Consider the following 27,384-nt stretch of genomic DNA (forward strand, 5'->3'; position numbering starts at 1 on the left):
TCTTCCTAAATGTTGTATGATCTTTACAGATGATCTTTCTTACATTCATCTAAAAATGCTGTGCTTTCAGCTATAGCCATGGTTCCAATCTGGATATTTGGACATCTAGAAGACCTAAAAGATTTTTCTTTGTGTATCTGAAGTAATTGGCATTGAGCCTAGCACATCCGTTTCTCCTCAAACTACAGTAGGCTAATGGCAGTTTTAAAGGCATTGCCAGCATTTCTGAAATCTTATTTCAAATTAACTACTTTTGACTTAAAACTAATAGAATTATGAAAGGAGACAAATTCAGGGTATCATGTATTGTATTGAGTTTAGCAGCATACATCTGTAATCCCAACACTTGAGGGAGGCTAAGGCAAGAGAAACAAGAGTTTGAAGACAGCCTGGGCTACATAGGGAGATCTTCCCTCAAAGAATATTGAAAGTTTCTCTTTTTTTATTTTTAGTACTGTGCATTGAATCTAGGGCTTCACCCATGCTAAGCAGGTGCTTTACTACTGAGGTACATCTTAAGCCCTTTTGTAACTTTTTGAGACACGTTGTTCAGGCTGCTTCCAACTAGCTATCTTCTTGCTTCTGCTTGAATTTCCTGAAGTAGCTGGGATTACAGGTAAATATGTGCTACTGCACTGGGCTTCAAAGTTTGTAAACTAAGATTAATAACATTAGTTTTTGCTTTATTAGAAGTTCTGATGCCAGAGCTTTATGTCTGATTAATAAAAATTATAAAATTAAATCACTGCAAGAATGAAAATTAGTTTAACAGCTTGCCAAAATGAGGTTGAGGGATAGTAATTCTAGAAATAAAAGTTACCCTTGTTGGTAAAATGACCAGGACCCATTTGATGCTTAATGGTTCTGAACCATTTTAGATTCGTCAGGAGTTCATAAGTATGTACCATCTTCCTGGAAAAAAAATGGTAGTATTAGCCTATAATTTCAGTTATTTGGAAGGCTAAGAGGAGGAGGATCCTAAGTTTAAAGTCAACCTGGGCAAGATTAGGGAAATTTTAACTCAATATTTTAAAAAATTGGTTGGGAAATCTAGTAGTAGAGTGCTTATGTAGCATGTGTGAGGCCCTCTTAGATTGGATCTCCAGCATCTCCCCACCCCAGCCTCCAATAAAGTACATATGTGTTAGAGTTAGTAACAACTGCCCCTTCATGAGAGTCTGAGTTTATATTAATAAACTTAATTAAGGTGTCCCTAAGATGTTAGGAACATAGCAGGGTTTTTTATTTGGGGGCCTTATTGACTTTGGAGGGCAAGGGAGAAAATATTGGCTATCTTTTTAGAGCATTTATCTCTTTAATTTTTGGTTTTTAAACTTTAGTTGTTGAACTAAAGAAAAGATTAATGATAGTACAGCACAGTAGAGGCAGTAAGCTTGAAATATCAAAAAACAAGCATGTTAGAACATTAAATGGAACTGCTATTTTTTTGTTAACCATGGCTGTTTTATCATTTGAGATGATATTTTGTAACAGTTTGTATGTGCAATTTTATATGCAATTTCAGAGAATTCAGGATCCTAAATCTGTCTCTTTTTTGGGTGGGAAATTATAAGGGGTGATTTCTCCCACTTAACTGCATTATATACTACAATGAAACATATTGTATATTTTGTAATCAGCTTGTAAAAGAAAGAAAAGTTTAGCTTTCTGTTTATAAAGGGCAGTATTTCATGGTAGTTGACAGTACAAGTTCTAGAACCAGTCTGTCTAGATTTAATCTAGTTTCTTCTCAATTACTTATATGACATTGGGGAAATTGCCTCAATCAATCCATTTTGTAATTCTAGCATGGGAATAATAATCTCTCAGTGGGTTATTACAGATACAAAATTGTTAACACATGTAAAGTGTTCAGAACAGAAAGTGGTACATCCTCAATGTTAGCTATTGTTATTTATTTTTTAGGTATTGGTGTCTCAGCTATTGTTATTTCTTTTGTGTGTGTGTGTGTGTGTTTTTCCTTTTTATCGGTACCGGGCATCGAACTCACGACTGCCTGCTTGCAAGGAGGGCGCTTATGCCGCTGAGCTAAATCCCCAGCCCCCTCAGCTATTGTTATTAAATAGTATGGTCTGTTGTTAGTGAATTCCTGGCCATTCCACAGTCTTCTCTGGGCTGCATTTTGCCAGGAAGAAGGGTGTGTTTTTAAATTTGTACAAATGTTCCTTACCTAGATTCATTGATTCATGGAGTATGCCAAGGTAAACTTTTATATACCATCATTAAGTATGTCTCTTTTACCTATTTCCATGAAGAAAGCTTCCAGTTTTATTAGAAAAATAAAGTTCTACAGCCTCCTTTAGAATCCCTCTTTATTCTAGTATATGACACCCATTTTGTTCCTCAGCAGAGTTTGCTACTCTCCTGTCCATGATGTAATTTAATTTGATTTTGCTTATTAATTTCTCTATTGCTTTACTCTTTATTGAAATTATAAAACATTTAATAGAGATGGTACAGTTTATTAGGGTTTATAATATAGTGAACATTTCTTTGTCCAGTTAAAAGAGAAGCTTTATGTTTATCTTGGAAATTCTTTGAAGGCCTTCCCAGATCCTGACCCTTCCCTCTTCCATCAAAGGTAATTATCCTGGTTTGTTGCTTATCTTCTAAGTTTTACTGTGTAATTCATTGTTAACCACGTATCAATTTTACGTACTTTTAAAACATGTAAATGGAATATTTACATACAAATGGTTTTTTCTTTAAGTCTAGCATTATTGAGTTGCTATGTGTATTTATAATCCATTGTGTGGCAGTAACTTAATGTATTCATCTATTTTACTATTCATGGGTATTTTGGCTGTTTTGTGATTACACAGTACTACTATTAGGTTTTTGTTCATTTTTAAAAATACATTTGTGCAAGTTTCTTTAGTGTGTATGCCTGAAAGGGAAATTGCTAAGATTCAGGAAACTTTTGTTTTACTGGACGGTGGCAAATCAATTCTAAAAGTGATTTCACTGACTTACACTCCCATCTTTATAAAGTATAGATTGAAGTTACTCTTTATTTGCATTTATTTGAGATATTTCCATAAAGAAGGATGAATTCGAGTCATCTGTAGGAAAATGAATGGATCTGGGGGCTGGAGATTTAGCTCAGTGGCAAAAGCACCTGCCTTGTAAGCAGGCAGTTGTGAGTTCGATCCCTGGTACCGATAAAGAAAAAGACAAAAAAAAAAAAAAAAAAAAGAAAGAAAGAAAAATGAATAGATCTTGAGGCCATAATGTTAAGTGAAATCAGACAGGGTTGGTTAAATATCACATGGTTTCTTTTCCTTGAGAAAGCCAAACTATAAAGTGTAAAAATAGAGAATGGTAGGAAACAGGAAGGAAGACTTCCTGGAGGTGGAAAGTGAATCCGGAAATGTGTGTGTGAGGTGATTATGGAAAGTGATCAGGGTGTGATACATATGTACCAAGTCCCCAAGATGAATATGATTATCACAGATTCTTTTCTACTGACAAAATACTGTGTACTTAAGACAAAAAGCCTTGTAATACGTACTACAGCAAAATGATACAGTTTTTGTGGGAGAAATAAATGAAGAACTATTATTTCACTGACCTTAGAACCATGTGACAGTTTAAGCCTAAGCTTCCTGTGGTTATTGAGCTTGATTCTGGTGCTTTCAAGCAAAAAATGGTAGTGAAGCTGTGAATGTTGGTGGAGGTTGCAAATTGGGAACCTTTCCAGGAGCATTTCTGGGGTTCTTCTCTTCACTTTTGCTTAATCCATTAGCGATAAAGCTGAAGAACGAGTTGAGGCTGGTAATTGTTCACTTGGAAATCTAGAGACCCCCTTGACCCTTGCCTGTTTGGTTTAAGGAAGTAGGGGAGAGGTGGCTTGTCTGAAACATGGAATAGTGGAGTTCTCGTGTCAGGAATACTTGGAGCTGTGGTGCTTGCTTGCCTCTTAAGGTTGAAGGAATGAAGGTTGAATTTTGAGCCTTTAGAGCTTTAGAGCTTTCTTTTAACTTTTGCAAGTGGAGCTGTGAAGTTCTGGGGGACTGTTGGTTTTGCCTAAAGCATCAGTTTTGTTAACCAGTTAGCAGTTTCAGTGTCATTCAGGCAGGGTCACTTGGACAGCATGTTTATTTACATACTAACTGTCCTGAGCGTTGCTTGCGCAGGTGTCATTTCAAACAGGTGATTCTTGTAGTTGAATAAACTTAATAAAATTGTCATTTTATATTTACTGTAAGAAAATTTTATATTCTCCTTAAAAAATACACAATTTTTGGTTGCCTTGTATTTAAATAATTGGATTGGTAAGTGGTTAATTTTGTCTGCCTGGTAGGTGGGAGAATGGTATTTTCCTGTAATTTTAATTGCACTTAACTGGTTTATTCTAACAATTCAAAATTGTCTTTTAAATGACAAGCTTAGTCGTGTGGCATAACTTTTATCATTTATGTTTAATGAACCCCACAGTTGGGATTTTATTCACTGTCCATATGTGTTATAACTAGACTCAAGATTTAATCCAGCAACTGAAATTTTATGCGATTAAAACTCTTGTCAACAGAAATGCAGGGAAATCTATTATTCTCTATCTTGTCACTACAAATAAGTCCTCGAGTTAGCAACCATACCTTTTATTCACCTTAGGGAGCTACATTGGTAGCCCTCACTCATTTATTGTCACCTGACCTCAAAAAATACATCTGTATAGCTGTGCTGACTGTTTGTGACCTTCTTTGTGGCTCCCTTTTAAAATATGGGCTCCTTTTCCTAGACTGTCAGTCTCTTCAGGTGTCTTTTGCAACTTGCCATTTTAAAATTGAGAATCAAACTATTCTTGAGAGTCTATAAGGAAAATGGTTTGGCTGGCTGCAACTAAGGCTGTAACTCCTGCATTTCAGGCCAGTTCTTTATACAGTACAACTACCTAATTGCTCCCCAGTGACCTTTATTCTCACGATTGAGCTTCAGTTTACAGAAAGAACACTGGAGAAAGCCAGAGTATATATTTTGATTGGATCATTTGTAATGGACCCTAGGTAACCATCTAGTTGTTCCCTGTATCCTGTTCTGCCACTTGTTTACATGTCCCACTCAGTGTTGGGGAGGAAGTGCAAAAATGATGATAGCATCTGCAAATTCTAGCTGATTGACTACCTTTTCCAAGATAACTTAGGGCTGTTGTTCAGGGCAATACCTTGCTTGCTTTCTTGTATGACAGTGTGTATCAACCTATAAGATACAGGTGAGCAGTGAGATCTACTTCATTTGTTTCTTTTTTCAGCTTTCAAAAATGTTATTATTGAGTGTCCTATTAAGACTATTAGCTAATTCAGTGGTACTTTGGTTTTCTCAGCAAATCTGGACACAAACCAGACTGGATGAGGACTGAATCAAATTAACGCATAAGGTCAATGGTGACTCTTAGCATTGAATGTGATTCATTTCTCATTCAACTCAGTTTGCAATCAGAATCATGGAAAGAATCAACAAATTTTTGTGAACTGAGGTACCACAAAATTTTGTAAGCATTTTCCTGGCTGGATTGAAGTCTGTCATAGACAGGCTTTCATTGTTCATGTTATCATACACATTATAAGAATATATATGGTACTCATTTTACAGAAGAGATACATTGCTGATCTCAAAGTTTATCAAGTTAAGCTTAATTTTACAGACTTTATTATACCCAAAGTACTAGAAAGACATAAAGACGAAATAAGTTACTAAAAAAAATTGAGTCCTAGTGTAAATATTAAATGATCCAAAATCCTTCCTATTGCCCATAGGAGCATAAGAATAGTTCCCAACAGATAAAGTAGTTTGAACTCATACGAAATTGTCATGGGAAAACACACCAGACTGTTGTCATCTATCTTAACTGACCCAGATAATTTCCAAATGCATGCTTCTAATAGTATTGTAACTGCAAACCCCATATGAGTCGTCTGAAGTTTTATCATTTACAGGTACGTGTCGCATTCCCAGATCCTTCAGCCAGCTCGACACCTGCTACTTCTCTGTGACTTGATCCAGATTAAGGTTCTCCCAAGACACACTTCATTGGATCCAAGTTCAAGAGGACTGCCAGGGTTTCCTGAGCCCCTACATCGCTGTAAAGTGCCAAGGCCTTAACACTTGGTTATGTGTATTACAACGGCAAGAGTTCCAGCACCAGGAAAAAAGACTTGTTGGACTTGTCAGCTCTATATCACCAAGTATCAACAAAGTAGAGGAAGCCAAGTTCCTCTGTGTGACACCATCACCATCAGATAAAACCCAAGGAAAAAAATAACTCATTTAGACTAGAGCCCTATCTTTTCTTGAGAAGCTGAGATTTGGAGGAATTATTCTAAAATCTGTGCTGCTAGTAAGTAACTGTTAACTTTCTACACTGGATTGGCCCCTGAATTCAGAGACTATTGTGATTGAGTGAAAGACCACAAAATCTTGAACAATTATACTGGTGAGGTGCAAGCCAAAATTAACCCTCTTCTAATAATGTTTGTTGAACTTAGAAGTTGCTAAGCCAAGCTGGTAACAGGACTGGTTATTTGGGCCTCTTTCTGTCATTTTTGCTTCTTGGTGTTAACATTGCTGTCTGTAGTGTCTTTCTAAGTCCAGATGTTTTCAGATAATTCACATTGTCCTGATTGTGGACAGCAGTGGTTTCCTAGTTTAGAACTAGGCCACTGGTTGTACCAAACTGAACTTGTTGAAAATGAATGTTACCAAGTCTTTTTAGACCGTATTAATAGAGCTGATTATTGCCCTGAGTGTTATCCTGATAATCCTGCTAACAGAAGCCTTATTCTTCCTTGGTCTTTCCCACTTGAGTGGGCACCTCAGAATCTCACCAGGTGGACCTTTGAAAAAGCTTGCCATCCTTTTCTTTTGGGTCCTCCACTGGTTAGAAAAAGAATACATGACTCCAGGGTAGCTGGTTTTAACCCTGCATTACAGTTAATCTTAACCAGAACAGACAAAACCTTAAACAAAAAATTTGGTCAAAGCAAATAACTTCTTCTTTTTTTTTTTTTTTTTGTCTTTTTCATTTTTATCGGTACCGGGAATCGAACTCACGACCGCCTGCTTGCAAGGCAGGTGCTTATGCCGCTGAGCTAAATCCCCAGCCCCTACCTTTTTTTTATTGGTACCGGGGATCCGAACTCACAACTGCCTGCTTCCAAGGCAGGCGCTTATGTCGCTGAGCTAAATCCCCAGCCCCAAAGCAAGTAACTTCTATCATGGCAAAATCATGGCATTTCTAGAAAGTTTTGTGCTAGTAGCCTAAGAAAGATGAAGAAATTTCTCCTTTTCTGTTTGTGGTGCTGGGAATCAAAACGGGCCCCATGCGTGCTCATAGGCAAGCGCATTCCAGAACTATGCTTTCAGCCTTTTATTTGTAAATTTGATCCTAATTGTCACTGTTTAGGGGAGTTCCTTAAATAGTTTAGTCTTTGTCTGTGACACTTACTTTGTGCAGCATGAATTTAGTCAGTATTCCAGACAGACTGTTCATCTAGAACCAGACTAAACGATAATCTCTACAACTGATGTTTTGAAACAATTTTGTCTCGTCTAAGAAGTTCCAGAGCTTAATTATTGACATATGACAAGGTAGTCCTGAAAGGCAAGCCTTATATTGTGTGCTCTGTAGTTGTATTTTATAACAGTAACTTCTGTGGGAAAAGTTATTCATTGTTGCTGGTTTCTAGATTATTCCAATAAATTTTAGTAAGAAACTATGATGTTTTAAATTCCCCTTTATCAATGAGTAAGATGTATGTGTTGTGTGCATGTGTATAATTTATTCATAAATAACTTTATTCCTCATTGGTTTTGTTTGGTCCATCCTTAGAGTAGTTGTCAGAAATTAATAACTGGTCATTATCTGCAAGGCAATACAACATAGGTTACACAAAAAGATGTAAAGATGTTAAAATGCTGCCTGTTTACGTTCACTTAGTTCTACAAAACCAAAGACTATCCTATCTTTGTGGTGACTGAACTTAAAATATCCTTCCTGGAAATGGAGAAATACTTGCATAATGAGATTTATGAAAAAAAGATTTATCAAGATTCCATATATAGCCGAGGGTTTAGCTCAGTGGTGTAAGTGCCTACCTGGCAAGCTGATACCAAGAAAAAAAATTTCCTTATATATTCTGAACAGTCTTATGGAAGCATCTTTTTTTTAAACTAAGTGTCTTGCTAGACAATGGCCACATTCTTCTGGCCTGTGTTCATGAAAGTCCTGAAACCAGTATTTCAGTTAGGCTACTTTGAAAAAGCTCTTTAAAATCTCTCAGGAGCCATGGAACAATTCCACTTTAGAGGCTAGGTAATCTAGTGCTTAATGTAGCAGGTCAAAGATGTTATTAAAGACTCATGTTCCTTTTGTCCTCTCTTCTTGAGATCCTTTTTGTTCTCATAACTGTTTCGTCAATGAGTGGCATATAGGAATATATAAGGAAATTTTTTTTCTTGGTATCAGCTTGCCAGATGTTAGAATTTTAGTAGCCTATTTATATTTATATTTTAGTGGAATTCACTATCTATATGAACTATTGCATGACTATTTTAGAATAATCTGCAATATTTTAAGCCATACTACAAAGACCTAAACTGAAAGTCACAAAGGCTTATTAAATTTTTTCCTTTATGAGCTCTACCATAATGACAATGATTTCTGAGAGCCATATAACCATGTAACATATGCATGACAATATAATCATTTTTGAAAACAAAAGTATCATTTTTCACTGCAACATTAATTTTTTTATTCCTTTCACTGTCCATATACTTACTGCATAATGTCACCAAACAAAACTGTTTGTGGTAAGGTCTGGGACAGTCCTCATTAATTAGGCAGGAAAATATGGCTAAGTTACGATCTAAAATATCATCAGGGACTTTCATATACTGGAAACCTCTTTACATGTCACTGGCAAAGAAAAGTGTAATAAACAGTATAAAGTATAATAAACAGCTGAGTATAATTTATTCAAAATGCTGTGACCAGAAATGTTTCAGATTTCAGAGGTCTTCAGATTTTGGAATACCTTTCAGTTTAGGTCTTTGTAGTATGGCTTAAAATATTGCAGATTATTCTAAAATAGTCATGCAATAGTTCATATAGATAGTAAATTCTACTAAAATATAAATAGGCTACTAAAATTCTAACATCTGAGATATCTCATAATCTAAATTGTGCCAGCCATAGTAGTCTCTACTTCATCATATAGAAGAAAAGATAATGTTACTCATAGTGGTGACATTTCCAAGATGACCATTATAACTACTTCCTGGTGAGTTTTTTTTGGAGGGTACTGGGGATCGAACTCATGACTGCACGTGTGCAAGGCAGGCACTTATGCCACTGAGGTAAATCCCCAGCCCCTACTTTGGGTTATTTTTAATGACACACTTGGGAGTGGAAACATCGTGGGACAGATAGGGAAGGTATATTTACCAAATAAATGACTTCATGAGATGTGAGTAACAGATAAGATTCATCTTTTAAGTTACAAGAGGAGGCCCATGTAATCACACAGGCAAAAAATAAGTCTATGGCGACAAAAGAGTAGGTGACAGTTTGCATTTCATGGCTGTCTATAAAAGTGAGATTTGCAGTATTACTTTCATCTTTCCAGTTTTTCCCTGGAAACTCTTAGACATGACTTAAACTGCTGGTATTTTTGTTTGTTTTGTACTGGGAATTGAACTCATGATCCTGCAATTTGCCACATAGGTGCTGTGCTGCTGAGCTGTATTCCTAGCCCCTGAAACTGCTTTATTTTTGAGACAGGGACTCACTATGTGGTTTAGGTTGGCTTTGAACTCACTAGCCTGAGCTGAACCTGCAGCAATCCTGCCTCAGCCTCCTAAGTGCTGGGATTACAAGTCTGGGCCTATATGTCCAATTTGAAAACAGCTTTTTGTGGAAGAAAAGTAATCATCTTTCGGCCAGCTGGCCTTGTTATTTTTAATTGTGACACTATTAAATGACCTAAGTACTGTATTTTAAGATGTGTATCTACTTTCTTTATCTGTGAAATAAGTACATTACTTATCTCATTCTGTTGTGAGATTTAAATGCGATGATATTTTGCATAATATAAAGACTAGGAAATGTTAAGAAAATAAGGTAAAAACTAGAAGTAAAGAATAAGGTGAAGTTTTAGTTTTAGAAGAGGATAGAAGCCAGTTAGAACTTGGTCCTGAATTATTAAAAACTTCAACCTGCTGAAGGAAAAGATTGGTCTTGGGACTAACGTTGAGCCTGTAATTGTGAGTCAAATGTTGTTTGCTAAAAAGGTAAAGAGGCCTGGAGCGATGGATGCCCCAACACAGATTCTTACCACGGTTTTAGACCTGCTTATAATTATGGCAGATGTAAGTGCTTTTTATGATTTATTACCTGAGACTTTTTTCAACAGTGGAATAAGCAGGTTGAGAAAAGTTGAATGCTCTGTCACTGTTGAAATCTAGTTCACATACCTCAGAGTCAGGGTGCTGTGTAGTACATTCACTGTATGATTTTAAGTGTTTTGGGTACCATAACCAGATTACCTTAAATTCAAATCTTGACTGTCTTTCACAGTTGTGTGTCTTTCGAGTAACGTTCTTTTTTATTTATTTATTTATTTATTTATTTTTTGTCTTCTTCGTTTTTTATCGGTACCAGGGATCAAACTCACGACTGCTTGCTTGCAAGGCAAGCGCTTATGCCACTGAGCTAAATCCCCAGGCCCTTGAGTAACGTTCTTAAGCCCTATATGTTTCTTAAGCTGGAAAGTAATATTTTATGACTGTTTGAAGTTTAGATGGATTAGTGTATGAAGTACTTGTGCTTGGCATAAAAAAGACCCTCAATAAATGTTAGCTGTTGTTTGTTTTATATGTTATCTCCACAGCAGGGTTGTAAATTGCTTGTTTCATTTTGTTCTAAGAGTCTATAATATCACAGTTTACCAAAATAGAAAAAAATTTAATTACATAGACTTAGTGTTAAGATCCTGCTGCCCTGCTAGCTCTGATTTTTGTCACAGGCAACTTTTCTTTGTCCTGTTCTTTTTAACTAGTTATGACAAATTGTATAGGAGGCTGTGGTTGAAATATACCATTGTATGGGGCTGGGGATTAGCTCAGCGGCATAGGCACCTGCCTTACAAGCAGGTAGTCATGAGTTCAATCCCTGGTACCAGTGAACAGATTTAAAAAAAAAAAAGAAATATATCATTGTAATATAAGTTCGTTGCATGTGCTTTCAAAATTATTATAAACCCTTTTTGCTTGTTTTCTTACAGAAGTGAATGTATTTTGTTACTAATTTAAAAAAACACTAATTATATTAAACAGAAAAGTGCATAAATAACAAAACACCTGTGTACTCAATCTAAAATAAATTAATAATATTTTAAAATAAACTTTCTAGTTGAAATTCACTCTTGTTCCTTGCAGGAATAAGCAGTAGATTGAAGTAATTGTGTATCCTTTCTATATATCTGTTTATTTTAAAAGTATTTATTCATATATGTAAATAATGTACAAAATGACAGAGAATCCACTACTTTAAAATTATTTCAGATGTATATATAAACATAATACAGATCAATTTTTATTTACACTTAATAGTAGTTAATATTTATGTCGCAGTTTTGTAAACTTGGCTTTGGGATTGCAATGCAGTGTTGATGAACCAAACAATGGCATTTTCTAGGTTAGTAAAAATCTATTATAAAACGCGATTAATCAGAAAACTTGTATACATCTTAAAAGATAGGACAGGAAAACCATGTGTGTAGATGTAGCACTGAGACAAATTGGTATCTGTCTTAAAAGAAGTTTAGGAAATTAGAACCAAGCAAGGCATTCCTTACCTTATCTAGTAAATGAATAAATTTTACAGATTTGAACTATTCCAAGCACCAATGACACAAAGTGATCATATTTTACTGCAGATTTCTGGATCACCAGGAAGTGGAGATGACGTTCAGAGAATGAGGATTTTTTTTTTTAAGTAGAAAAATGAATGATTACCATTTTCCCCCATGTGATGCTTAAGTCTAGTATTTCATAATTGAATATAAGGATTTTCTAAAAGTAAATAGGTTTGTGCCCACATAGGTCTTGGTTTTTGTCTCTGATGTTGTTTTTTTTTTGTCTTTTTCCTTTTTATCGGTACCAGGGATTGAACTCACGACTGCCTGCTTGCAAGGCAGGCACTTACGCCGCTGAGCTAAATCTCCAGCCCTCTGTTGTTGTTTTTTTCTTTGGTATTGTGAATCGAACTTAGGACCTTCCAATTGCCAGTCAGGTGCTGTTCTTGCTGAGCTATATCTCTAGCCCCACACAAAGGTTTTTATCAGTTATTTGTTGCAAAAGATGTCATCAAGATTCATTTTTGGAAATGATAATGGACTGGTTTTTCTTATAGCAAGAGAAAGTCTCTGACAGCTCCATTTTTATTCAAGATGAGATTCCGCTTCACTTTTCATTCTGAAGGTCCTAGTGAACACATTTCCTGATACTGATTGGACACAGTTTAAATGATCTGTCTCTAAAACTGATCTCCACCTCTTCCAGATACTTAATCATGTGACTTTTTGTGAGGATGTGTTAAGAACTATGTTTGTACCATTTCTTCCTCGTAGCAGTGAAGGGAATACCATTTCAACTAAGGACAGTGATGAGGTGTTATGAGTCCAAATGAAGCTCGAGGATTGATGTGTGCTTGTAACAAGAAAGGTATATGTTAAGCATTTGTAGAAATTAAGAAATATTCTTTTGCTGATTCTTTTTTTACTGTAGTATAATTAACAAAATGTGAAAGCATTTCGTTTGCTTTAAAATGTGAGAATACTTATAAGTAAATATATAGACTATTAATTAAGTTACATAGTAAATGGAAATTTCATTACCCCAGAAGGTTCCTCATGTTTTCCAGCCAATACTTCTCCCAGTAACCACTTAGTCTGTTTTCTGTCACTGTAGATCACAACTATTTTCTTATGCCTAACTTTCCATATATGGAGTAATTTTGCACATATTTGTACATGGGACTTACTTTACTCATAGTTTTTAGATTCCTCCATGCTGTGGCATATAAGGGTAGTTGATCATTTTTAGCTCTTCGTTTATTTCTTTTTGAGTCACTGTTTAGCATTATGTTCTTAAAATTTTATATAAATGCTGTAATGATGTGCTTTTGCTTTTTTAAAAATTTTAGAGAGAATACAAACAATGAAATACAATAAACTCAATACAAAACAATGAAAGTGATGCAGGATTTCAAAACAAGATACTAGGAAATCAACAATGGCTATCATAATGCCTTTTGTTATCGTCAAAATAGCTGCACATACCATCAGAGATAATAAAATCAAACAAAACAGCAGATTAAAACCAATCAAAACAAAACAATGAAGGTGATACAGGTCTTCAAAATAAGATAATAGAAATCAACAGTGGCTACCTTGTACCTTCAAAATAGCTTTTTATCAGACATAAAATCAATCAGAAATCAAATAAAACAATAAAACCAAACAAAACAATGAAAACAATATAGGACTTCAAGATAGGAAATTAGGGCTGGGGGTTTAGCTCAGCGGCATAAGCACCTGCCTTGCAAGCAGGTGGTCGTGAGTTCGATCCCCGGTACCGATAAAAATGAAAAAGACAAAAAAAAAAAAAAAAAAAAAAAAGATAGGAAATTAACATTGGCTACCACCTTCCCTTTCTTGATAGTTTGTTCCCTTTTCACTTTCATAGTATCTATTGTACATTCTGGATCCCACAAACTCCTTCAGTTTTTTATATTAGGGAGACAACACGATGTTCACCTGCTGAACCATTTCACCTATAAGCATGATCTCAACTTGCATCCATTTATCTATTAAGAGCCTCGAGACTTTTTTTTAAATACCTGAATAACTGGGCATTGTATAAAAATATCATCTCTTATCCATTCTGTGATTGATAGGCAAGTTACCTTTGCTATTTGCTAGATCCCCATTGTATGAAGCATTGTCTTTTCTCCTCCACCCTTCCGTCCATGAATTTCCTTTGAGTCAAATGTGTTGTATACAGCCTATTAATGGGTCCTGTTTCCTGATCCACTCCCTATGTTTCTTTTTATTGGTGAATTGAGGCCATTTACATTAATGGTTATGACTGACATGTACTGGCTCATGTCTGCCATGCCATCCTCCTGCCCTTGGCCCACCACTTTTCCCCTCCACTTAGTTGCCTGCTCTGTTCAGTGATCCCTCTCTGCTACTATTGCTGGAACTATGGTCGTCTTTGTCTGTCTCTCTAATATCCTTCACTGCTCTTTGTAGGGTTGGTTTAGTGGTTATGAATTCCTTTAATTGTTCTTTATCATGAAAGTATCTTTATTTCTCCATTAATTTTGAAAGATAGTTTTACAGGGTACATCAATCTGCACTGGAAATTGTTTTCTTTCAGGACTTGAAATGCTTCACTTCTTGACTTGATGGTTTGTGTTGAGAAGTCTGTCATGATTCTGATCAGTTTCCCTTCATAGGTGATCTAGTGTTTTGTTCAACAGCCTTTAGCATTCTGTTCTTTTGCTGAATTTCTGGGATCTTGATTACTATATATTGAAGTGTAGATTTATTTTTGTATGGCTAGTATGTTCTGTGTGCCTCACTTATCTGTAGGTCAGGTCCTTTTCCTATACTTGGGAAGTTTTCTGCTATTTCTTTTGTAAATAGTCTTTTTATGTCATTTATGTTGACCCTTTTTCACTGACACCTAGCACTCTAAAATTATTTTTCTTCACAGGGTCTTATGGCCATTGCATTGTATTTCCTGGTTCCTTGCTGTTCTTGATATTTTTCCTTTTATGATAGCTAGCTGCCATCCTGTCCTTAAGATCTGAAAATCTGTCTTCAGTTTCTTTCAAGTAGTTTTGTCAGCTTTCAGTCGAGTTTTTAATTTCCTGGATATTTCTTTCAGTGTTTCATGGATTGTAATTCTTTTCTATCTTGTTCACTCAAGGTTTCCATCATTTTCCTGTGCGCCTCTTGTTTTTTTTAAAAAATCTATGTCTTATTTAGATATGCTCAACAGTTTTTTCATTATGTTTGTCCTTTTTTTACCTGAGATGGTATTTCTGATCTGATTACTTTTACAGTCTTGTGAAGATGTTTCTTTACTTCAGTTGCTATCTTTTCAGAAATTTCAGGTGTGTAACTTCCCAATTTATTGCATGTCTGTGTCTCCTAGAGTTGTTCTGTGTGGGCTGGAGATTGCTTTTCGCTCCTTTGTCTTGACATTTTCCTGGGTTCTTCTGGGTGAGGTAGTTGTGGCGTCCCAGGTACTTGCCATATCAGCTTCCTATTCATAGTGTAGGGAAATGGGAGAGGCACCTGGGTTTCTCCTGATTTTGGTTCCTGGGGAGGTGGTGGGGTTTGGGGCAAGTTTATCCAAATGGGCAGCTCTGCTTTTACTTTTTGAGTTGTAGTCTAATTCATTGATTTTAATTGTTGTGTGTAATGTTACATTATGAGAGAATGCTATAGTTTTTAAACCCATTTCCCTATTAATGAATAATTACGTTTTTTAGTTTTTCGTTGTTTTAAAGAATACTATAGTAGACATGCTTGAGTGTATGAATTTCTCTAGTACATGCCTAAAAGTGGAGTTGCTGGTGTGTAAATTACAGTATACATATATGTCTTGACTTTATTGCTGTGTTGCTTCCCCACTTGGTAGAAACAGTTTCCTTTACTGTCAGTAGGGTTGACAAGCTCTCTATCTTCGTATCCTCACCAATACTTAGCATTGGCTGGCTCTTAAAGTTTTACTAGTCTACTGGTTGTGAAATGGCATGTTACTGTTAACTTTTTTGCACTTTATGCTTTTCACAAATCATTAGGCTTTTGGTTTTCGCTTTGTTGATCTTATGCCTCTTTTTTGCCCACATTTTATTTCATTCCAAGCTGTGTTTTATAGATTTGTGGGAGTCTTTATATATTCTGGATATTAATTCCTTATTGGTTATATACAATGCAGATATTTTCCTAGTTATTGTAATAGCAATAAAAAGAAAAGCTGAAAGCCCAATTCCAGGAGCTTGAAAAGGATAAAAAGGATGACAAAGAACCCTCCAAATCTGAGACATTCTCCTAAAGTGTTTACAGCAGTAGAAGGGTCATTGCTCCCTTCCTTTCTAGTGTATGTACTGAATCACTTTTATTATTCATAGATTAATTTTTTGTGTGCTTTTAAAATAAAATTGAATTCTTACAATATATGGGGCATGGCATTTGGAAGTTAACCTTTAATTTATAAAATTTAAGTTGTGTGGAAGTACTATGAGACTACAAAGGATAGTTAGCCTCTCAATCTGTAAAGAAATGTAAAAATTTATAAAACTCTTTCACATATATTTTTTTATTTAATCCTTGTATCGTTACTCTCATTTTTATAGGAAATGAAGATTAAGTAAAGGAATGATTTTATTTTTTCTATTACTGGGCATTAGACATAGGGCCTTGAACATGCTGCAAGCACTCTGCCACTCAGCTGCATCTCCAAAACCCATCTCCCTCTTTCCTTTTAAAAAAATCTTATTTTAATGGAGTCTTGTTAAATTGCCCGGGTTGGCCTTTAGTTTTGTGATTTTTTGTTTGTTTGTTTTTTTACCAGTGATCAAATTCACAACCTTACGCTTACCAGGCAAGATCACTCACCCAGCTCAACTTGTTTTAGACAGTAAGATTTAACTATAAAATAGGCTGATTAAGTTTCTGTGGCTTTGTCCTGTGCTTTTGATTCTTTTTTACAGAGCTAATACTCTTACTGTCTTTGATCATTAAGTAAAAGTTTACTTATTTCCATAATTTGTGAACGAATGCTAGGAAAGCTACTAAGAAGTCAGTGGCATAATTCCACATGTGTACTTCCTACCCCCTCAAGGCAGTAATCACAGTTTGTAGGTAGTACTTGTGCATTGTTACTTGTTAATAAGTGAATGCTTTTGATTAGCATTCTCTAAGAAATTAACATGAGACAAATTGAAGACGTAAAGGAAGTCTACAGTGATTGCCTCAATGGTGATTTAAATTTCTCCTCTCAAGTATTTTTTAATTTCTGGACTATTCTCTTGAAGATTCTGGTGTTTTTATACTTTTTTGATTACAGTGTAATATATTTGGTGGTTGTAACATCTGTGCAAGATGAATAGTGTAAAGCTTTCTTTTTGTGGTATAGAATTTAGAATATGGTCCTACTCAAAGCTAGAAAGCAATTTTCTTTACTAAAGAGGTTTCAAGGAGCAAATATTACACTGGACTAAAGAGGTTTGATAAATAATGCTGAAATAGGCATTTAGCCTTGCCTTCGTATGAATAAAAAGTCATATAATTTTTTCCATTTTATTTTAGTCACTGTATTTTTCCTGGGTCCAAGGGAAGCATGAGTATGTTGGGAATTGAACTAGAAGAAAACAAGATATCTTCACAAAGAAACCTAGGCGATAAAAAAAAGTAGCCCAAACTCTGAAGAGAGAGAGCAGAACCATGATGGACAGTGGACTTAGGGATCCTCCAGAGGGTAAGACTAGTTTGTATTATGGAAAATTAGGGCTTTGGTAAGAGAGAATATCTTTGATGAGTGAAACTTGAAATTTTGAAGTAAAAAAACTAATTCAGCGGATTCATTTGTTAAGATTATTTTTATTTTTTTCCTGTTCACTGGATTTTACTACAATACCAGAACCAAATTATAATATAAGGAAGGTAAATGTTTTAGAGACTCCAATAGCGAATGCCTATAATATTGACAAAATACAGTGAATCCTTAAAAAAGATGGTAGATCTTTACACGTTTATATAATCCAAGAAACTTGTGCTGTATATGTTTAGTGGAGATATTTCAATTGTAGGTAAAAATGAGATTGTCTTTATCCTGCTTATAAGCTATATAAAATAGGCAAAATAATCAATAGATTTTTCTGAAGAGAAAGAAAACATGCTTGTATTACATCTTTAACTATAAGAAAATTATAAAAGTAGAACAGCATAATGAGCTTTCTACCTGCTCAACATCCAGCTTCAATCTTAGCAACGTAATGCTGATCTTGTTGCCTGCCCTGGATTATTTTAATGTAAATCTAAGATACAATATTTGTAAATATTTATTTGTAAATATTTTATATCTCTTAAAGATAGTTTCTTTTAAAAAAAATAGCCAAAAATCAAGTAGTTATAATTTCTTAATAACATTACATATCCTGTCAATATTTATACTTTATGAATTTCCAAATTGTCTCATGATTTGTTTTTCTTCACAGTTGGATCCTCCATCCACTTTGCATTTGAACCACATATTACATTTTATTAATGCATTGCTTAGGTTGCTCTTTTTAAAAAAAGCTTTATTATTATAATATTTCAAACATAAAAGGAGAGATACACTGAACCTTTATGTACTCATTGAAGAATTTTGTTTGCTGTATACATAAAAGGAGAGATACACTGAACCTTTATGTACTCATTGAAGAATTTTGTTTGCTGTCAGCATGCCTGATGCTGTTTCGTCTTCACTCTCTCACTTCTCTCTTCCTAACTTCTAGATACCCTGTAATTTTCTTGCCTGTGTATCTCTAGAAATTAAGTATTCTTTTTCAAAACAAATTATTCACCTGAAAGATGAGTAATACTGAAGATTGTCAAATATCTGCCAGACAGATTTTCCTGATTGTCTCATAAATGTTTTTTTCAATGATTGGCTTATTCAGAACTGGATCTATATGCTACAGCCCACACATATTTACTTGCTGTGCCTTCTTAGATAGCTTAACCCTGTTTGTTTTTTCTTTTCTTGACATTTATTTTTATTATTTGCTAATTACATTCTTGGATACTAGGTATGAGCTCTGGAAGCTCAATCAAATTCAAGTTTAATTATTTAGCAAGAATACTTTATTGGAGGGATAGGAATCTTCCTATTGCACTGTACTGGAAGGTTAATGATAACTGGTTCCCCCATCACTGCCTTTTATTTTTTTTTTTGGTCCTGTTAGGACTGGTTAGTGAGTACAGCATTTTTCTGGTTCACCCATGATAAAATTGCCTTTGGCATGATGATTTGAGTTGTCATTGATAATCATTAACTTTCATTAGGGAAGAGGACATATTTAATATAACCAAAACTTACTTCTGTCATTCAAAATTATTTTACATTACTATTAGTTGTTAGATTTACTAATATAATAATGTTTGTTTAATTACCTTTAGTGGGATGCAAACAAAATAAAAGAGTACATTAGAAGCCACTATATAAATATTAATCAGGGACTTGTTAAATACAAAAAAAATTGTTGAAATTTTTTTAGTGAAAATTACAAATTTTTATCTCACTAGACTCTCGTTTGGCAAGTGATCCATCAGTAAATTCTCAGGAACAGGAAACTACAGTCACAGCAAATTCCACTGAAGAAGCTCAGACCTCATTCCCTGCCTCTGGTCTTAACAAAGACCACCAAGAGTTGGAGGCAGAAAGTCCAGCAAGTCCAGACACAGAGCTGGAGGCAGAAGGTCCAGCAAGTCCAGACACAGAGCGGGAGGCAGAAGGTCCAGAAAATCCACACACAGATGAGAAATCAAAAAGCTTGGATGAAGCAAATTTTGGGAAATATCCAAAAGATAAAAAAGAGGATGAGAACAACCTGAGTTTTCAGGATGGGGAACAAAAGAATCACCTCCCTTTGGAAAATCTGGGTGAAGAACCCTTGAATTCAGATGCTAATTGTTTTCCAAGTGGCAGGGGAAGAACAGATGAAAACCTGGGGAGCAGCTGTGCCTTTTTTCCTGAGGAATTAAATTATGAAACTGAAGCATCTCAGGAACCATCCACTGTAGTCTCCCAGGAGGCCCAAAGTGCTGGTCATTCCATAGAGGAGAGCCAGGACTCACTGAGGAGGCGATGGCCTGCACCAGGTGAGCGAACCCACTGGAGTACTACCCTGCTTTGTTTTGCCTTGTTGCTGAGAACATAGCTAAGTCAAGACTGTTCAGAGAACTTTTATCTTTTTTGTGTTACTGGAGATTGAACCTAGGTATTAAGACACTTGTTGCTGAGACACAATACCTGACACCTGCTTCTTATAGGAGGAGAGTTTTATTTTGGGTCATAGTTTAACAAGTTTTAGTCCATGGTTGGCAGGGTTAAATGTAGAAATGATATGATGGAAAGGCCTGATATGAAGGGAATGAAGAAGTTAGGTCTTTGTAGCTTTAGCTTCTGATTATATATGTGGATCTGAATTTTATATCTACTTTAAGATCTCAGTTCAAAATGCACATTAACCAGGTGTGGTGGTGCCCCCCTGTAATCCCGCACTTGGGAGGCTGAGGCAGGAAGATCATCAAGAGTTCAGGGCCATCCTGGGCTACATAGTGAATTTAAGGCTAGCCAGAACTATATAGTGAGACCCTGTCTCAAAACAAAATAAGCATATTTTTCGGTGCAAAGGAACATAAAATATGTGACATTTTGTTCACCAAGGGCTTGACCAAAGGCAAATAATTTATGTATCACTGCAAATCAGTGAATAATTTAAAATACATGTTTCATTAGGCATTAGAATAGTCTGTGAAAGCAGGGACTATGCCCCCGTTTTCATTGTGTGTCTCGTATCTGGCCACAAAAGCAACTTTATGGATGTTTGTCAATGAATGACTGAATGTAATTGAACAGAGCATTTTCTGGTGTCAGAGTTTGCAGTTTTACTGTTAGCAGAAAAAGAGAACACTGTTTAAAAAGTACAGTTTATGTGTAAGGAAAAAACCTAATATAGTGAAATGCCATCATGCCTGGCACAAATGAACTAGTCTATAATCTTTCTTTGTGTAAAATTTTACAAAATGTGGAATTTCTTTTAGTCAATTTGGTGAGAAGTATAAAGATATAAGCACTTTGAATTAGTATATTGTCTAAAATACTATTTTTTAAAAAAAATTTTCCTCCCAGAGACTGAAAGTCATGAACATGAAACACGTACATTGGGAGAAACCAAAGAGATGGCACGGGATACCACAAAGATTAAGAAAAAGAACGTTTGGAACTATGGTGAGAAGAAATCTGGATGTATTTTTATTTTTATTTTATTTAAAAAAAGATTAAGATAAAAGAGAACATAACAACACAAGTCAGAACAATTTAAGCAACATAGTGTTTCACCACAAGACAACCCGACATAACAGTAGTTACCATAGTGTCTTTTTCCTTGAAATATTTACCTTCATATACTATAGTATCAAATATAACAAGACAGTGTAAAACCATTCAAGAGAATGAAAGTATTAAAGGGTATTCAGAACCAACTAACAGAAAACGAATAATGATTATTATATTATCTCCTTGTCTATAAAAAATTCTGTTTATACTATCACATATAATAAAATCCAGTAAGATACAACATGATAAAACTGATGGAGACAGAAGAACAAAAGCTTGGTGGGACTTCAAAAAAAGATGATATTAAATCATTACTAGCTATTATAGTGTCTTGGTTTTTTTCAGAATAGCTGTTCATACCATCACAGACAATAAAATCAAACAACCCAGAATAAAACCATTCCAACTAATGAATGAAAACATAAGGCTTCAAAGCAATATATTGGAGAATTATGATTATCCCATATTTTTATGTATTCTTACCATTTCTTACACTAGGGAAAGTATTTAGTGTTTATACATGTGAGTTTGATTTATTTTGCTTATGAGTATGGTCTCAAGCTGTGTCCATTTATTTATAAATATCTTAATGTGATCATTCTTTATAGCTGAGTAGTACTCCATTGTATAAAAATATCACATCTTTTTTATCTCAGTTGATGGACATTTAGGTTGTTTCCAAGATCTGGCTATTACAAATTGTGCTGCTATAAACATGGGTGCACATATATCACTGTGGTATGATGTTTTCAGTTCTTCTGGGAATATGCCTAGAAGTGGGATAGCTGGAACAAATGGGACTTCCAATCCCAGCTTTTTGAGAAATCTCCAGACTGATCTCCACAATGGTTACACCAGTCTACACTCCCACCAACAGTGCAGGAGAGTTCCTTTTTCCCACAGCCTCTCCAGCATTTGTTGTTGGTAGTTTTCTTTATCCTGGCCCTTCTTTCAGGAGTGAGATGGAATCTCAGTGTGAAACCTGGATTTATTGCAATGTTGATTCATGTTCATAAATCCTCAGTGAAAATGCCTAGAACATTAGCACACTTAAATAGTTTAAACATTTTATTTTAAAAAAATGCTTATTAAAGAGTCCTAATAAAATAAAGTTGAAGGATATTTTTTCTCAGTGGTGGGGCATTATCTGATATCTGCTGAACTTAATGAAATGGAAATTCTCACAGTAGGAAAGGCTTTCCATCTTTCCGTAAACAAGAAACTGAAAGTGCCTTTTTACAAGGCTTGTGGGTTTTTGTATTTTGTTTTGTTTTTTGGTGGTGATCAAGATTGAAAGCAGGGTCTTGCGTATGGTAGGCAAGTGCTCTGTCACTGAGCTACAGCCTCAGTTAAAAACCACCTGACTTCTCAAGGGGCATATTTAAGTTTTAACTCGTAAGAGATGTCTGCTATAGGTTTTACTTTGAGAAAATAGCTCACTTCTAAAACACATCATTAATAACATCAAAAATGCATAAACTCAGCTTTTACCTTATAGTAAAGATACTGTATATTCAAATAATTGTAGAATAGATTAGAGGAAAAGTATTTCTGACTGAAATAGTGTAAGTTTAAAAGATTTAGGCAAATAGAATTTAGAACTTCTAGTGAAACCTGGTAGTAATAATCTCTACCTCAATTCAGTTTTACCACAGGCTTTTTGACTCATGTTTTCTCTGAATTTCTGTTATTTTCTCATTCTTCGACAGGCTGTATGCTTTTTGGCTTCCTGATTGTGTTTTCTGGTTACTGCTACTATTCATCTCCAGCCCAGCAAGTATCCCAAAATCCAGCTTTGGAGGCCTTCTTGGCTCAGTTTAGCCAATTAAAGGATAAATTTCCAGGCCAGAGTTCCTTCTTGTGGCAACGAGGACGTAAATTTCTCCAAAAACACCTCAATGCTTCAAATCCCTCTGAGCCAGCCACCATCATATTCACGGCAGCTCAAGAGGGAAGAGAGACCCTGAAGTGCCTGAGCCACTATGTTGCTGATGCCTACACCTTTTCCCAGAAAGTCTCTGCCATTACAATCAACGGGGCTGAGAGAGCCTCGCAGGACAGTGACACAGTCAAGCTGTTGGTTGACTTGGAGCTGAGTTACGGATTTGAGAACGGCCACAAGGCTGCTGTGGTACACCACTTTGAATCTCTTCCTGCAGGCTCCACCTTGATCTTCTATAAGTATTGTGATCATGAGAATGCTGCTTTTAAAGATGTGGCCCTCGTCCTGACTGTTCTGCTGGAAGAGGAAACATTAGAGGCAAATGTAGGCCCAAGAGAAACTGAAGAAAAAGTGAGGGATTTACTGTGGGCTAAGTTTACCAACTCAAACACCCCCAGCTCCTACAACCACATGGATCCAGACAAACTGAGTGGACTGTGGAGCCGAATTTCACACCTGGTGCTGCCTGTCCAGCCAGTGAGGAACATAGAAGAACAGGGATGCTTTTGATAAAATTAAGCACAGAGTTTGTCTTGTAAGACCCAAGCTTATGTAAAAGTCAGTTTAAAAGGCCTTTGATTTCTGTGGCAGGAGGTTGATAAATGTGAGGGAATGGCCTCAGAAACAAGTGAACTTGTTTTAGAAATTTCCGTTTTTTGCTGTCTGTAAAATCTTTCTAAGATTTGAAAAAGCTAAAAATTGACTTTACATGATTTTCTTTGCCTTTTCAAGCAAATCAGGTTTAAAATATTATATATAAAAATAAGGAGTTTTAAAATCCTAAAATACAGCAACAGAATCATTTATAGGAATCATTTATAGAGTAACTATATAGGAGTTTTACTTTCTTGAGAAGAGTGAAGAGCTATTTGGATAGTCTTTAATGTAAAACCCATTTTATAAAGTGGTGGTAACTTTTTGAAAATTTTTGTATTACATGTTAAAATAAGTCAACTTCAATGAATTAGTTGTAGGATTATGTCTTACACTTAATTTGCACTTGGGTAGTATGAAAAAAGGAAATAACAATTTAAATCATTAAATACTGTGTAGGGGACTATACTTTAATTCCATTAGGAAGTTGACATAAATGCAGCCATGTTTAAAAAAATTCTTAAACTTCGAGTGAATGAGGAAATTTATTATTATTATTGGAAATTGAGAAATCCCAATTACCTGTATCTTTATTTCAGCTTTCTTGAATGATTTAGAGTAGTGATTTTTAAACTGCCAGTTACTTCTCCCCTCTGTATCACAGTAATTCTGCTTTTGACTGTTTTGTATACTGGCTTCTATCTAAATTCCATTGGAACAAAGAGTTTCGCTAATAATGAAGTTTGAAAACCATTGATTAAATGAAAAAACATCTTAGAGATATGTGTAGAAAAAATTTTAAAGCTATTGAGACAAGTAGAAAGATGAAATAGAGGTTTATTGTATGAATCTATGAAACAAATAGATGAATATCAAAATGTATAAGCTAGCATTTACTAACATTTTTCTGACGGCTTTTGTTCATGTCTTTTAATCATTTGTGTTCATACTGAATGGAGTTTTTATAATTGTCTAGGATGAGAAAAAAACATTTTTTCCTTTCTTTCCTTTTTTTCTTTCGTTGTCTCTGTCTGTCTCTCTCTTCCCTCACTCCTTCTCTTTTCTTACTTTTGAGACTTGAACCTAGGGGAAGAGCTGTACATTCCCAGGATTTTTCAGAATTTTGCACAGGGTCTCACTGAGTATTTCAGGTTGGCCTCAAACTTGATGATCCTCCTTCCTCAGCCTCCTGAGTGTCTGGGAGTGTAAGTATATTCCTCTGTGTCTGACCACAAGAACAGATTTTGATAACCAGCTTTCATATGGACACATTGGTATAACTTTACCAAATGATGTATTTGCAGCACTGAGATGGAACTTTTTATAATGAAGCTAATTTTTTAATAGTTAACTAGAAGTACTGTTAGGTTAAGAATTAGAGGGGCTGGGGTTTTAGCTCAGCGGCATAAGCACCCTGCCTTGCAAGCAGGTGGTCGTCAGTTCGATCCCCGGTACCAATTTAAAAAAAAGAATTAGAGAAATGCAGAAGATTTTAACTTAGAAAAAACAAAAATAGTAGATTCACAACAGTTTCAATGGCCAAAATTAGTTGTTAGACTGTGTTCTGTGATTGTAAGAAAGATTGAGAATAGTGTATGGAGATAGTAGTAGTTGATTATATTTGAGCTCTGAAAGCAGAAATTAATAATGTGATCCAGACCTAACAAACAGTCTGATCCAGTATATGGACCTGGAATGTTTTAACTAGGTTTTGGTTTCTCTTTTTCTAAGAAAGCATATGTGTTTGTGTGTATGTATGTGTTCATATGTATGTATGCATATGGTTAATTTATGTGATAGTAAAAATGGAAAGATTTTAGGAAACACTAAGATTCCAAGGATCTTTTAATGATACTTAGAAATATCACAAAGGTATGAGGAAGCATCTTTTTGAAAATATCTGCCACAGGAAAAAAAAAAAATTTGTATTTTTGTGAGATTAAAGTAAATATAAAAACAATCCTTGAAGTATGCTCAGTTGAGTGTAGAGGCATGCTGAAGGAATAGTGTGCATTTGCGACTTTGAAGGAATGTTTTCATATATTTGAGGAGAGACCTAAACACAAAGTTAAGATATAATGAATGTAATATCAGTGTCAGACCAATATAAAATCAGGAAATTAAAGAAAAACCTGTATACCATATTCAAATTTTTTCTGTATTTTTAGATCTTAGATGCTAGTATTATATCACACAAAACCAGTGGTGCCTTGTAAAACTATTATGTTGGCATACTGACCTATGCTACCTCAGATCTATAAAGGAACTAGTCTACAGTATGTATACCTGCCTCTATCTGATTGAAATTGCAGTTGAATGTATTTTTTCATCATTGTCTTTCAGTATAACTTGGGTAATTTCTGAAAGTTGAATTTTTTAATTTACTATTTAGCCTTTGTTAAGAACACTTTTCCTTCCATGTATAAGTGCAGCTGAAACTTCTCAGTTTTCTGTCCACTATTTCAAAATCACTTTAAGAAGACATATAGTATATCAGTTCTGAATCTTCTTAAGGAATACATGATTATTTTAATGTACAAATAATTAAAATCTAATTATTTAATGTACTCTGTTAGGTTAATTTCTGTCACTTATTTCTGTTTTTATATTTTCAAGTTCTCAAACTTTTGCTTATTTGACCTTGAAAAATGATTCGTGGCATTTGATATATATAGTACCTAAACGTTGCCATTTAATTATTACCACAGAATATCTTTCATTGCATTATATATAAATATAAATCACTTCTTGAGTAATACCAGAGTTGTAGAAGCAAGTAGGAGAATGAGAAACTGTCTTTGGAATTGGGTTTTTGTTCCTGTAAGTTAAAATACAGGTTTTCTTAGTTTCCAGAGAGAGAAGTTCCAGGGGGCTCATATCACTAGAGGTAGTCATGCTATTTGTTTCCTTTTCTGTTTCAAGTCAATCTATAAAGTAGTATTAATAGATATTATTTGACTCCTTCAAGCTTACAGTGGTTAGTGAAGTTCAGTGTGCCCATGACCCCATATTCCTTCAGTTATTGCCCAACTAACAATGCTAGCTGCTTGGTTGGCTTTGAGTCTTTTTGGTACCGTGGACCAAACTCATCACCTTGCACTTGCCAGGCGGGTTCTTATGCTGCTGAACTATGTCCCTGCCTTGGCTTTGATTCTTTATACCACTTTTGTTTCTTTTTTATACTTCTGTCTTTGGAAGATGAAACATAGCATGCAATGTAGAAACATACACCTAATACTTCTAGCACTCAGGAGGCTGAAGAGAGGAGGATTGCTGTGAGTTTGAGGCCAACTTGGGCTACATAGTTCAAGGCTAGCCTGGAATACATAGTGGGACTGTGTTTCAAAAAATAAAAAAGAAAATATAGTATTGGTAGAATATAACAAGTATGGCATGTAAAGTGAGAATAATCTAGCAAGGTAATCTTCATTAGCACTATTAGTATATAAAGTGAACAAATGTTTTTACACCCTACTGAATTTTGCTTTTGTGTACTTAAAAAATTAATAGATTTTGCTAGGATTAGCATCATACTTGGCATTTCCCTTCTCCCTATGTTTACATTTGCATTTGTTTCATATAGATGTCAAATGTGCCTTATTCAAATTAGCTTTTTGGTTATAAAAAATAAATCTTAATTTTTCTCA

The 27,384-nt window shown here is 35.1% G+C and overlaps 2 protein-coding genes across 15 annotated transcripts in view; both read left to right on the top strand.

Moving 5' to 3' along the window:
• LOC100715339 (torsin-1A-interacting protein 2) overlaps positions 1 to 27,384 on the top strand; it is a 40,718-nt gene extending 13,334 nt beyond the window's left edge. For 4 of the 14 annotated variants that reach the window (XM_063239743.1, XM_063239741.1, XM_063239740.1 and 1 more), the window contains 7 exons: positions 2,523 to 2,602; positions 5,345 to 5,398; positions 5,958 to 6,358; positions 17,406 to 17,574; positions 19,386 to 19,961; positions 20,995 to 21,093; positions 22,911 to 27,384. In XM_063239743.1, the coding sequence (XP_063095813.1) occupies positions 17,541 to 17,574; positions 19,386 to 19,961; positions 20,995 to 21,093; positions 22,911 to 23,653 (1,452 nt within the window). In that variant the 5' untranslated portion in view covers positions 2,523 to 2,602; positions 5,345 to 5,398; positions 5,958 to 6,358; positions 17,406 to 17,540 and the 3' untranslated portion in view covers positions 23,654 to 27,384. Of the gene's footprint in view, positions 1 to 2,522; positions 2,603 to 5,344; positions 5,399 to 5,957; positions 6,359 to 12,647; positions 12,742 to 17,405; positions 17,575 to 19,385; positions 19,962 to 20,994; positions 21,094 to 22,910 lie in introns of all 14 variants that reach the window. The other 10 variants (XM_063239747.1, XM_063239746.1, XM_063239742.1 and 7 more) reach the window with 4 other exon arrangements.
• Positions 6,365 to 11,786, top strand: LOC100733718 (torsin-1A-interacting protein 2). Its single transcript, XM_003474920.3, has one exon. It carries the CDS (start codon positions 6,613 to 6,615, stop codon positions 7,006 to 7,008), a length of 396 nt encoding a protein of 131 aa, XP_003474968.1. The 5' UTR covers positions 6,365 to 6,612; the 3' UTR covers positions 7,009 to 11,786.

The sequence above is a fragment of the Cavia porcellus genome, unplaced genomic scaffold, assembly GCF_034190915.1.
Source record: "Cavia porcellus strain 051 isolate PalLab524CR breed Dunkin Hartley unplaced genomic scaffold, mCavPor4.1 scaffold_29, whole genome shotgun sequence".
In the NCBI taxonomy this organism is placed as follows: Eukaryota; Metazoa; Chordata; class Mammalia; order Rodentia; family Caviidae; genus Cavia; species Cavia porcellus.